At 44.7% G+C, this 13,509-nt stretch overlaps 1 protein-coding gene across 1 annotated transcript in view; it reads left to right on the top strand.

The window, feature by feature from the left end:
- Positions 1-13,509, top strand: part of DDX31 (DEAD-box helicase 31) — a 50,899-nt gene that overhangs the window by 12,236 nt on the left and 25,154 nt on the right. The window contains 3 exon segments of the mRNA XM_059829049.1: positions 2,107-2,166; positions 8,125-8,175; positions 10,203-10,342. Of these exon segments, the coding sequence (XP_059685032.1) occupies positions 2,107-2,166; positions 8,125-8,175; positions 10,203-10,342 (251 nt within the window).

Below are 13,509 nucleotides of genomic sequence, written 5' to 3'. Positions count from 1 at the left end.
TGTCACTGCAGCGTTTCTCTCAATAGTTGAGGGACCTCCCTTAAAAGTTCAGCCCCTGATCCTGCCCTTGGTTTGTGATGGAGAGAGTTACCGCTCTACTCTGAGCTGCACAGCAGAGATGGTAAATGAATAGAGCTCTTCTGATGAAGCAAGAGGTGAAGAGCCATTGTTTTTCTCACTCATTCCCATCCTGTGGAGACCAGAAACATGTGCTTTGCTGTCCCTGCAGTCTGGCCTTTCCTCAACCTGCCTGCCTGCGCGAGTGAGCAGGCCTGGTCTGGCCCAACTCTACCCTGACCAGCTGTTAAGCCAACAGAACACCACTAAGTAGCTGGCACCAGGGGAAGGGTTTTGCCTTTTTAGTACCCAGTGTGTAATTAGTGCTTGATGTCTTCAAATTAAGAGCATTAATGGAGCTAAATTGTGGATCCCATATGGTACTGCTGAGCACGGCTGCTGTCATTGTCAACAAGATACAGCGTGCTCTCTTCTTTAATTTTTGTCAGCAGAGGGTTCAGTGTGTCGGCAAGGCCCAAGTTTCCCTTCTTTCCTAGAACAGTACCTCTAGCTGGGAGTCAAGTATGTAAGGTTTCTTCTATATCATCAACGTAACAGGACATTCACTTACCTCCTAGCTAGAACTCTGAGGAGGAGGTCTTGAAGCATGGAAACAAGGATATTTTGGAAGGAGGAAGCAAAAGGGACAGGAGGGAAACGGGTATGATGTTTCTAAGACCAAAGACAGCCTGAGCTCTGAAAAGGAAAAGAGTAAATGGAATCAGATCAAGGGCGTGTGCAGTTGTTTCCCACAGCTAAGGAGAGGGAGTGTAGATGGATAGGTGGTACTGGCAAGCGAAGACCAAATGCTACTGAGGCCTTCAGTTACTAGTGCTCAGAGATTGTCTTGTGTGATAGCAAATACTGTTGTGATGTAATGTGAGTTGGAGAATCAGTCTCTGTTGCTTCTATCAAGAAAAAAACACCCCCTAAAGCGGTTAGTTAAACTAACCGGAGTGTGCTTAGGAAGGTTTTGGGACTGACAAAGCAGGAGGCTTTTGAAGGTAAGTGAGGAGCTGTATTGGCGGGTTCCTGCAGTTCTGGGGCTCAACGGCTCAAAGACTGCTGGTGGAGTAATTTGGGATCTGGGGGCTGTGCGCAGCCCTGCCTGGGGGCCTGAGCTTGTGTCAGAAGTGGGGGCTGCAGGAATTACACTGGTGCAGACCAGCGATGAGGACAAGGCTGGGGACCCCCTGCCTCTGATGCTCATGGGGAGGGACAACCTCCATCCCAGTGTCAGCAGCCCCGTTGGTGGCCCTTGTCAGTACAAGGCCTTTTCTTGTGGGAAGGCCATGGGGGGGTGCCCTGGGAGCACTGTGGCAGCTGCCTGCAGGGCCCAGGAGTCCTGCCTCCTTGCCCCCTTGGGCAGGGGTTTCTGGCCAAGGTCTCATCTCTCCTGCCCTGTTATTTCGAAGACTTATCCCACAACAGTTCATGTGAGCAACTGTGCAGCTGAGCATCCCCGATACTTAATTACAGAGTCAGACCAGTGACTGTCTGCGTGCCCCATGGGGCACATGATGAGGCTGATCTCTTGTGATGTGACAATATCGCTGTGTCAACAAAATGGGCTTATCCTGCCCATCGCGTGACTGGACAGACAGCAGTTACAATGTCCAGCTTTTACTTGCCTTCACAAAAGCCTGTGTTGCCCATAAGGTATGCCAGTGCCTCTGTTGCTGCTGCCAGATCTTTTGTGGATCCCCTCTCCGTGTAAAATAGATACTGCTTTTTGACATACACAGGCCATGCTTCTGTGCAAACCATGGAAGTGTTGGCTGCTTTGATTTGACCAAATGCATTCAGGCTTGCTCCAAACGTGGTGCGTTCCTATCTGGGACCACACCTGTATGCCATAGATCATTGGGTTTTTTCCATTCGCAGGAAGAATCTGACCAGAACTCCTGAATTCAGTTCCTTTGCTTTTGAAGCTGTATGTGATATAGTGAACAAGGCATAGTTGTTAAATTGTTACATTAGCTGATTTACTTTATGTTTGATTGTAATGTGCATAAGCACTCTTTTAATTTTTCTGTTTCAATCCTCTAGGAAAGAACAGAGGTCTTCCAGGAGTTCCTAAAATCCAAGACCGGCATCTTGCTTTGCACTGTAAGTAACTTAGAGTCCCTTTGCAGCTCCACACTAATGGGCCTGCCTGATATCTAATGGTAGAACAGAGGATTTGGCACTGAGTTCTAATTCCAGCTCGCTGTCTGACCTTGAGGAAAGTCATCTCCTTTTTCTGCATCTCACATGTTAAATAAGGACTGGTGCCCTCTTTGCAAACTATTACATGGTCTTTTGCTGCAAGGTACCATATACAGAAAAAGTGTATGTCTTATACAAGAGGCCTCTAAGTATTTTGCATGGTCTTATGTCTGGAAAAATCGGTTCATTTGAAGCTGGAACCTTGCCTTCTACATGCAGTCACTAGAACGCAATCCTCTAATTTGTAGTATGCCCTGTAACTGCCAGGTAAATTGGATGTAATGTGATATTTCCCATCTTAATGACTACCCCAAGGTTAAAAACAAAAACCTGCAGGGATGGAAGGGAAGCCCAACCAGAGAATGGTGTCTTTAGAAATACACATGCTCTGCTGCTCTCCACGCTTTGCCCTTCAAGCTTCCTTCAAGGGTGCTGAGGGAGAAATTCTTGTCCTCTGCTGAAGTTTGCTGGCACCCTTGTGTTGTGGTGGCACCTTCCGCTTCTCGTTTCTGACCTGTCGGTGCCACAGCTAGCCTGCTGCAGTGGTGCAGAAGGCTGCACGATTTGCTCTCTAATAGTGGCAGCTGTTGATCTGAAAATGTGTGAATCTTGGCGATTTCTACCCACCGCAAACTTGTAAATTACAGCGATCGGGAGTAATTAGAGCTGAGAAACCCTCTCCAGCTCTGAAATGACTCCTGTTCTTGCAGCACATTATTCTTAAAGGAAAGTAGTTGCAATTTTTTTCAGAGAGTGGGGGCTGAATTTTATCTTATTTTTATGCCTGCAGTTCAAACTAGGACTGCCATGTATATAGGAGTGTTTGATTTAGCATTGCCAAATTGTACATTGTATCATCTGTAAAATTGTACTTGTTATGTGCTAGTCTTGGTCCTGCTTGTGTGTACAACCTTTCAATGATTTGATGAAGGTCAAAATGCATCTTTGCAATCCATAGGTGTATCTATATCTTGGTTTCTTTGTATACGGAGGTAATACTTAAGTGTCTCAACTGAGGAGGATAGCAAAGCTTAAATCATTCAGTGGTGTAGATTAAGTGTTTTGAAGATAAGAAGTGTTTGGTAGATTCTAAATAATAATAGCTAAACTTTGTTATCCTTCATGCATATGCTGTCTATAACTGAGAAATTTCAGGGACATGCCTTGTTACTGAAATTTCAGTTTAATGAGTTTTGAAAGACAGCGAATGCTCAATTTTAGACAAAGAAAACAGCATCATTGCAATCGCTGGGATATCAGTTCCAGGGTGAGACCGTTCGAAGGGGAAATACAGCCTGTGGCAGGAAAAATCTGCTAGGAAACGTACAGCTGTTGACAAGGTAGGAAGAAAAATAAGTTGGATAAAGAAATCCCAGTGGATGGGATCCCCCTCTTGAGACACCGGACATGTGGTTTGATTTCCTGCCATGCCACAGACTCCGTACAAGTGGATGTGGAATTGTGATGACAAGGCAAGTAGCCACATGTCAGCTGAGCAGTGATAGTTGTGTGTTTGCTCCTGACCTGTCATAAATGGGAGGTAACGTGAATTAACCTAGATTGCCGTGAAGAGGGTAGTGTAAGGTAATGCATTTGTCATAACCCTCCTTCGTTTCAATCTAAGCTACTTTGCATTTACTGCAAGGCAGGGATGCAAATCCTGACAGTTACAGTTACTATGGCTCAGCTGGCACATGGTTAGCAAGTTAAGCACAGTAAGTTGTGTGTCTGAGTCCAAAATCTCTTCGTGCTTCAGCTCCCCATCTGTAAAATGGGGATAGTAGCACTGTTCTATCTTACAGAGATGTTGGGAGGACAAATGCATTGAAACCAGGAGGTGGCCTGTTACCACAGTAATGGGGACCATATGGACACCTTAATATAGAGATACACTTTGCACTAGTCCCACATTACAGGTGCCTCCCCAATGCAGATGTCCAAAGGGCAGCCAGGCACTGTGACCACCTCCTGCCTCCGAGGGCATTGCTTTTTCTGACTCTTTTCTTCATATCAACAAAAATGTTTTGCAGAAAGAGGGTTCTGTTCTTTTCACTGCGAAATTGCGTTTTGTGCCCACAAAATTTTGAAACCTGGCTCACAAAAGAGCAACACAAATAATGTTGCCGTCCTTCCCTTGTCCCTTATGCCATGTTCTCCACCCATCTTTCCGCTCTAGTAAGCAATGGGACCTGCTGTTCCTTTTATTAATTTGCTCTATGTCATATGTGTATTAATATATTCCATAAAATATTTTTGCCAGACAATATAAGCTGGCAGACAAGAAAATAAAGAAGGGCCATGTATCTCAGAGGGTCTCATCCAGATTTATTTCTCTCTCCTTCACTGAAGTTCTTTGCGGCTTCCTTTGGGATGTGCCTTTAAACAAGTTCATCTCTTCCAGGGAGAGAGGAAAGATCATTTGGAGATTGTTTGCTGTTTACTCAGTCACGCTAACTCATCTTGCCAGTTTTCTGGCGGCCCCAGCCAAGAGCTTTCGCCTCTGACAGCTTCTGTGCTCTCTCCTTCCTCCTCTGATTACGCAGCCCAATCTGTCACCCTGCCGACGGGGGTCTCTACCCTGCTGATGGCTTTCCACACTCGGCAGTAATGACTTTTGGCAGGCCGGGAAGGCGCGAGAGCTTCTTCCCCAGCTTGGAGAGCCGTTAGGCCCTCTCTGCCTGTTAGCTAAAGCACTTTGTGAGGTTCTTTGGTAAATAAATGAGTCATTTTAATCCAACTGACAGCCTGGCACCTGAGCAAGCTGCCTTCCATCTGTACTTCTAGGCCTCATGTAGGCAGCCAATTGTCAAGCTCAGGGCCTTGAAGACCTCACCATTGAGTGTCTTTCAAAAGCAACTTTAGCAATTTCCTTTGCCCTAATTAGATTGTGTGAGAGGGACTGAGCAAACCAAGGCCATTGCAAAACTTTTGTGGCTGTGTTGGTTGTGATCTTCTGCAGCGATATGCCTCACTTTGGGTGCGGCCTTTTTGCCCTCCATTCCGTTGTACCCACCCCTCTGTACCCCACCACCACGAGCACAGGCTGGTAACATGAACTGTTAGAAGCAAAAATTTCAGCATTTCTGAGGGTCCTCAGGTGGATTGTACCTTGATACTGTGCCATTCTGTGGCTTGCAGTTGGGATGAGGGCAGGAACATGGTTAAGGCTTCAGATTATCATGTTTGCTTGGCATCTGGGTTTTCTTTAAAATTGCACTGGTGTAGATTATTCCTCTTTGCTCCTATGAGATGGTCACTTAATTCTCCCTTCCATTGCCTGTTGAAAGGAATTGGCAGTGACCTGCTGAAGTGTCATAGTCTTGATTTTCCTGTTATTAAGGAACAGTGGTGTGAGGTCATGCATGGAAAAGGGGAATGCTGTCTGGGGCAGTGGAAAAGAAGGCAGAGTAGTACATTGGAAATCTATTGGGCTTCTTGAAAGAGCACTGGCAGCAGGCTAGTGCTTCTGTGTGTGGAATAAATGTGGTGGTAGTAAAACTGGATAATTGTTGCTTGAGCTTTAGTCTCTTTCCTGGTAAGGTGACCCACAAGTATTTTTCTAAAGATTTGAGAAGCAAGAAGCTCATGAGTTCTGCTAGCAGAGGAAAGCAAATCAACTCAAACTTTTCATCCTAATTCTACTTTGCTGCTGTCTACTCGGGCCTTTGAGGAAAAGGAGCTACAGGAGATGCAGGTGGACTGATACTGAGGAATCTTTGAGAGTTTGCAAAACACTCCAATTACCAGTAAATCCCAAGACACTTCTGAAAGAAAGCCAAGTTAAACCCCGGGAGAATAGCTGCTGCTATGTGTCAGTAACAGCTGAGTGGAGTTGGCATTGTGAAAGTAATAGTGAATACAAGGCTGATGATGGGAGAGAGCCTTCTCCTAAAATGTTGTCCCTGGCTATTTATTAGGCTTTTGGTTAACCTTTTCAACTTTCCTGCTTGCTTTGGCAAAAGCCCATGAGAACAATACTGTCTGCGGCAGTAGTTTCCCAGCCAGAGGTGTTGAGAAAAGGTATCTTAGAAGAGGAGGGACAGAATCCTGACGGATGAGAAGGATGGCTCCTGCCCCTGCTGTCTACTTCTCCTCCCCACGTTGGAGGTGCCTGCTCCTGACCACAGGGATGGCTTGGCTATCTGTTTATTTTGGGTAAACTGACCCTGTCCCAAGGTCACAGCCCTCTCGTCAAACACAGCCTTTCCTATAGACTACTGGGTGTGAGAAAGAGCACAGTATAGGAAAAGACCAAAGACTTGTCAGCGTGGAAATATGTGACAGAGCCAGCCAGATCGGAATCAGACGTCAGCACTCCTGTCTGATCGTGCTGTAGAGTTTATAATCTTGTTATCCTGATAACTGCTGTACATGTTCCCCAACTTCTCTTGATTTATTTTCTCCAACCTCCTTTAAATGGCTTTTTGTACATCTGTTCATTCTGACTCTGGGAACAAGTCGTTTCTTAATGAGCGTGTTGGAGCGAAAGTGTGTATTATTTCAGAGTGGGCGCTGTGGAAAGTGTCTCCTCTTTTACTGCAGTTGGAGCCACAAAGCAACCTGGCTAGTGCTTATGGGAAGGGCTTTGCTGCCAAAACATCAGCTTCCTAGTCTTTTAACGTGTGTGGGAGTTGCATGAAAACACTTCAGTGGGTGGCTGACACATTTTTAGTACATTAAGCTCCTGCTTACGTTCTTAATATATTCTATTTTGCAACTAGCTAAAAGATACATGTGTTCCAAAACATTTCCTAACAGAGTTAAATCTGCACACCTGCTCTGCTATTGCGCGTGGTGAATGTAAAATCCAAGGAGTATGTGAGGACATTACTAATGAACAGAAAATCAAGAAGGGAGATTGAAACGTGTTTGCACTCTCTCTCCATTTTGAACAGTATTTAAACCCTCTTTTCTCTTTGAAAGGGTATGTTTTTTGAGCAATACTGGTTGTGGATAACTAAAGGGTCTCATTCAAGTCCTTCTCCAAGTTGATGTGTTTTCTCACCAGCTGGCACATCAAATAACACTCCTGACAGCAGCTTCAGACTGTTTACTTCGGGGCTGAGTTTTGTTTCTCCAAATCAAAGACAAACTGGTGAAAATCTAAGGGATAGCTGGAGACCCCTTTCCTCGAGCTGTACTCCAGCTTCCTGCAGATTCTGCTAAATTGTTTGTTGGCCTTTTATCGTAGGGCCAGGTGACCTGCAAGTCATCTGCTCCTCAACTTCAGATCATCACCTAGGAAACAACTAATTATTTGTAGGTGGAGATCAGTGCATCTTTGGACATTCCTCTCAAGGCCTAGGATCCTTGACCATTTGCCTCATGGCCATTTTCCTTTTCATCATAAGCAGCCTGGTTTTAGTTCTTAGGCTTGCTGTGGAGAAAGGTGTGCTCAGAAATAGTGTTGCCTTCCAGAGATTTAATTCTGCTTCTCTCACTGTTTGGGTAGTAGGTGCCTACGAGCAGATCTGTTTTCATCAGTGAAACAAACTGAAGAACCAAAGGTTTCACTACCATTAAGACAGTTGATTCTCTCAGATATAAAGTAAAGCGACTGTAGCAGACTGCTGTAGTTCAACACCACTCTCCTGAAATAGGTGTTTTTATATCCTCCAGGCTTTGGGCCATAGTAGTGGATCATTTTTTATTGTATTAGTCTATTAACAATATTCCTTGCGTTTTAAACCCTCAACATTATTGCTGACCTTCAGTCCATCTCTCCTCAAACTAGACACATAACTGGCTATGCAAGTAAGAGTTTTGTTTCCCAGCATAATTGCCATCCCAGAAGAGTTCTTACTTTGCTGATGACTTCAAAGCATTTTTACTAAAGTAATTTCCTTATTAATTTTAAAGGATGTTGCAGCACGTGGACTGGATCTGCCTCAAGTTACATGGATCGTCCAGGTAGGTTTGCTGTGTGTGTATGTGTGTACGTGTGTATTAAGTGCAGTCTTGCTCAGATTAAATTCCTTTCCAGTCCAGACCCTCTTTCTGCAGTTTGCTGGTCTTTGTGCTGATGCCTACAGGTGTGGGAGACCCACGTGTTCCTGACTGCAGGACTGGGACTCAAGATTTTGCTAGGATACAGCGTTGCTGTCATATCTTTGGTTTTGACAGGCTCTTTTCCTCTTCAGTAACTCCAGTGTTATCAGCTGTGTAATAATATTGCACTGGCTGTGAGGAAACACCCTCTGTTTCCCCCCACAGGAAGCCAAATCTTGTGAAGTACTGGCCATCTCTTGCAGTTCTGTGTTTCTATTTTTCTGAGCTTGCTGGGGAGGCAGTTCCATGAGGAGTTGAAGTGCGATCCTCATGTTAAACACTGAGTAGCCCAATAGTCTCTGTGCAATGACCTGAATGTTTCAAGTGAGGCTTTGCTGGGCTGGGGCTGGGTAGGTGTAAGCATTCAGCTTTCAGTAGAATTGCATAGTTCAGATTTTCCCTGAAAAAAAACAATCAAAACCCCAACACTGCTGCATTGCTGTTGACAGAAATATTGTCTTGGAAAAAAAAAATTAGAAACTAAGGGAGATGGATTGAACCTTAAAAATAGCAGCCTGTCATTTCAAAGAGGAAGCTGAGAGCATGAAGCAGATTTCATTTTTATAAAAGATTTATAATTAAAAAAAGGTTAGTTGAATTGGGGAAAAACTGATCCAGAGATTCTCTTGTATCAAGTGACACCTGGGTAAAAAGAACAGGGCACAGAGCCTCAACAAAGCTTTTTAATTTCTACCTCATCCCTTCAGGTAACAAATTTTATTTTAATTTTCTGTTTTTAAAAAAGAAAGATTTTGTAGCAGCTAGCTAGTCAGAGAAGGTTGGGGAAGTGAATCTTTAATTCCCAGATCTGTATATTAATATAATTTAACCAAAGATATAGTTGCCAGTGTTAGAACGCAGTGCAAATTACCTAAAGCCCTGGGAGACTTCTGTGTGTCCAGAAGGCGAAATCTCAGCTGTCCTGAGAGCTGTGTCCAAGAGCACGGACCTGCAGGGAGCAATTAGATTGCTCACAGCATCTTACTCACACCTCTAGCCAGTAGAAACTTTGCCAGAGGGCACAGGTATAAACACTAGAGTGGGCTTTGGTTGTTGGGTTTTTTCCAGTTAAACTGCTGAGGGCTCATTTCTGAGCAGTATCTCTGTGCATGTTCATTTTTCCAGGAAAAAGAGGAGGGGGGGAAGAATAGGGGGAGGTTAAAGGGAGGGAAATATGTCACCCTTTATCAGATCTTGCAAATGGCTGGGCAGTTTTGATTCCTAGTGAAGTAAATGAGAGGCACCACTATATTAGGGGGGGCTTTAAGCAGTATTTTCATAGTGTCTGATAGTTGTACATGGGAAGACAATTGCTACCAGTATCATGCTGCCGAAAGCACTTACTCCCTCATCTCTCTTAAATTTCTTCTACCCAGTAACCAGCTATGATTCACTTTAATGAAAACAAAGCAATTTAGCCCAACTCCGAATTTGAATCCATTGTCTTTTATTTTATGGCTTTTCTCTCAAATGCAGAGCAGGCAGCTTCCCGCTCTGTATGGGCAGTCCTGGGGGTTGTTTGGTTGGAGGTCTTTGAGATTTTTTTTTTTTTAAGGGAAGCAAACAGGTTCCTGACATGCCAGTATAGAAATACAATGTAAAAGGCAAAGAGAGACACTGAGATGGGGAGCCTGTCCTATTATCTGAAAGTTGGCCAATGTGTCACATTCACATGTCAAAAAACTGCTGTGGCTGAGGGGGCTGAGTGATGGTTACAGGGATGAACCCGATGGGCTCTTTATAAACAGTCCAATTCCGACAGAGGTACAGCGTGTGGGTTTTGCTAAGATCCCTTTTGTTTTAGGCGAGCAGGCTGAGCGTCTCGTTTATAATTAACATGCTGTGTTCTATTAATTCCTCCTTTCCCTTCTCATGTTCCCTTTTTGAAGTATAACGCTCCGGCTTCACCTGCGGAATACATCCACCGGATCGGGAGGACGGCTCGCATTGGCTGTCACGGGAACAGCCTGCTTGTCCTGGCGCCTTCGGAGGCAGAATATGTCAGCTTGCTGGCTTCTCACAAGATTAAGTGAGTCAGAAACGCGAACAAAAGTTTCAGCTCATCCTTGCTAATTAACCTTCCATGGCACTTTCAGCGGGACTGTGTCTCGTGCAGGTTTTAATAAGAATTTATTAATTCTTGTGATCCAGGACCGGCCCCAGACTAGCAAAAGGAGAAAAGGAAAGTGTGTGAAAATCATCAGCCTGACAGATTGTGTGTGAGTGAGTGTGTGTGGTGAGGGGCAGAGAGGAGACGATAGTCGGAGATCCTTTGCACTCTGTTGTTATCTCTCTGGCCCTGGGTTCAAATCGTGGCTATGTGGAGATCACAAGTCAAATGAGCCTGTCAAACGCTAACTGGCCATCTGCCTGCATAGCACCATATTGTCAGAGATTGTGCCTTCTCTTCAGGAGAGATCCGGCGGAGAAATAGCTAGGGAGTTGTGGGTCATATCTGGCAGGTAATTGGCCAAGATGTGTTGTGTAAGTGGCTTGTGACAGGAATAGTAGAGGCTTCTGCAAGTGTTGAGTGCCTGGTGTGGTCCTGGAAGGCAAAAGGGGGGTGGACTCTGCAGACCAAAAGTGGGGTGTGCTTCCAACCTAGCTGAGAAAGCTTCTCTTACACCGGCTGTAGCTCAGACTTGGGAGTAGGCAGTAAGGAGAGCAAGCCAGGCTGGGTAAGGACCAGCCCAGTGTGCAGTTGGCTACCTGATGGCCGACACATGATGAGATTTTAGTCCAGCTCTGCTTGCACAATGGTCCTTTTGTGGAGAAAAACCACAACTCACTGCTCAGCATTGCTAGTCAGGAGTGCTATCAGGTCTCAAGCCTCCTCGGCAGTCAGCTGGATATATGTCACTCCCCTTGCTCCCTGCATTGCTGTCTCTCGGCGTTTCAGAACATCAGCTGACTAGAGTCCCTTTAGTGTTGTACTAGTGTTGACGGAGCCCTGTAAACTCATGCACAAATTATTCTCTTTTTTTTCTTGTCGTTATGTCGGGTGGAGCTGCTTGGACTCGTATTTGGTTTTGCATCCTTGAAACAAACAAATCTTGGCAGTAAATAGAGGCTTATTCTAGGCTGTGAGCCATTTAGTGGTCTAACAAAGAGCCATCCATCATCCCAGGTAACTATCTATTAAGCAGACACCAGCAAGACATGGAGGGCTAAGCTGACAGGGTTTTTTTTCATGTAACAAACAGCACTGACATTTAAAGGTGAAATCCCACATAATTGTGAATTTTACCTCTAAGTGGAAAGTTCTATTTTTCTATTTTATAATATTTTGCAAGTGTTGGAGGAAGGCGAGGGAAATTTCCCTCCTTTTTTTTATTTTAAATGTTAATGCTTTTATCCAATTTTGTTGGCCTTTAACAACTTTAAGGAGCAGTGTCACTCATGCTGGTAATTATATCTGCTAAGGAGACCTGTTGTTGAGCTAGCCACTGTTCTTCAGGAATCTGTAGAAGACTGTGCTGAATGAGCGGAGGGAGGTTTATTTGAATTTTTGGGGTTTTTTGTCTCCACTTCTCAAATCAGTACAGCCAGACAACTGTGGGGATTGCCTTTTCTTGTTTGTTTGGTTTATGTTCTTCATAAAACGTGCTGCTCTGCAGATAAGGCACTGGCCAAAAAAGGAGTGTAATTTGCCTTCCTTGACCCCTGCCTTCAGATGGAAGAAAATGAGTGTCTAATTGGCACGGGTGGGCGATTCGGCCTGTTCGCAGTCATGTGTCCTCTGTTCTTCCTGCACAGTAGCGCATGGTGTGAGAAGGGGCAACGGGATAGAAAAGAGCTGATGAATTACAGAGAAGATGCAGGAAGGCAGCTTGAAGCTAAAGGCAGCAAGCGCCATCAGCACAAATTGCCGTTACCCTTCATAAACAGAGCATTATGGTGATAATCCTGACAATTTAATTCAGTGCGAGGGCGAAAGACAGCATGTGTTGGACTGTCACCGATCCTCTTAAGCACTGATAATTTTTGTTTCTTTATCCTAAGTCTTTGTAGCTTTTGACTTGGGCTGCACAAGTTACTGGAGTTTGTGGGGTTTTTTCTTCTTTTCTTAATTTTTAAATCTCCTGGGTTTTGTTGGGGATGAGTGTGTGTTGTGATTTTTTTTTTTAATTTGTTTTTTCTTATTTAAATGAAATTCCCGCTGGGTTTATTGAAATGTAAATACTTCATAAAATATGTATTTCTAAGAAGACAAAGCATGAGACAGGTCCCCACAGCTTTCAGTTGGTGTAAGCAAGCAGTGCCGTGCTGATTTACATTGGATGAGGATCTGGCCCAGAGTTTTTCTTAAGCCCCTCCACCCACCCCAGCATGTGTGGGAGTAAGTCCAGAAACGTTGAGAGTTGGAAGTAATGAGAGCGGACGTGGCTTTGTTCCTGGATGAAAATTCACTTCGGAATTAGGGATGACTGCCTTTGAAATTGGAAATCGCTCGCAATTAATTTTCACTGGTACCTGAAGCCTCTTCTTGGCTTCCACTGTGGAAAGGCAGCGTAAGCCTTTGCCAAAACGATCCCACTTTGGCTCTGCTGAGATCAGTGATTCCCGCTGGGGCTCAAGGAAGCTGTGTGCCTTTCTCTGCAACTTTCTTTTTGGTCTTTGTGTGGCTTGAAGTTGTGGTTCCTCTTCCTAGCTGTGAAAGCGTGTGTGCACACACATGCACACTCATGTTTTCTGTACACATCCTCTTTCTTTTTTCTTTTTTTTTTTAAAAAGGTTAGACTCTAATATGTTCTGTCTTAGCTCTAAGCGTAACTAACAGATTTTCCTTCAAAGGGAGGAGGCAAGAAGCAGAAGAAAGTCAGTGAGGTGCACTTTTTTTCCTTATGTCTCTCTTAGTTCCTTCAACTGCAATCTAGCAGCGCCTGCCTCGACAGCTATCAGATAATTTCTTTATCTCCTAACGGCAGCCTAACTAATTTATAAAGGAAAACGCATCACCGTGAAGGCACGAGTCATTTCTCTCCCTTCTCCACGGTTGTGCTTGCCCCCCTCCCCTGCTCCCCTCACATGATGCTCCCTGCTGTGAACCAAGTTCACGTATCTGTTAGGCTGCAAGCTGGCAGCACGCCAGGCGAGGGGAGGATCGGAGAGGGGGTGACATCTCAGACAAATCAATGTCAAAGGTTTGACGTTTTCATTCATAGTGATGTCAAAGCAACCTTGGGGGGGGATGGG

The sequence above is a fragment of the Gavia stellata genome, chromosome 24 (genome assembly GCF_030936135.1).
Source record: "Gavia stellata isolate bGavSte3 chromosome 24, bGavSte3.hap2, whole genome shotgun sequence".
In the NCBI taxonomy this organism is placed as follows: Eukaryota; Metazoa; Chordata; class Aves; order Gaviiformes; family Gaviidae; genus Gavia; species Gavia stellata.
This window is presented reverse-complemented; position numbering and strand designations above follow the sequence as displayed.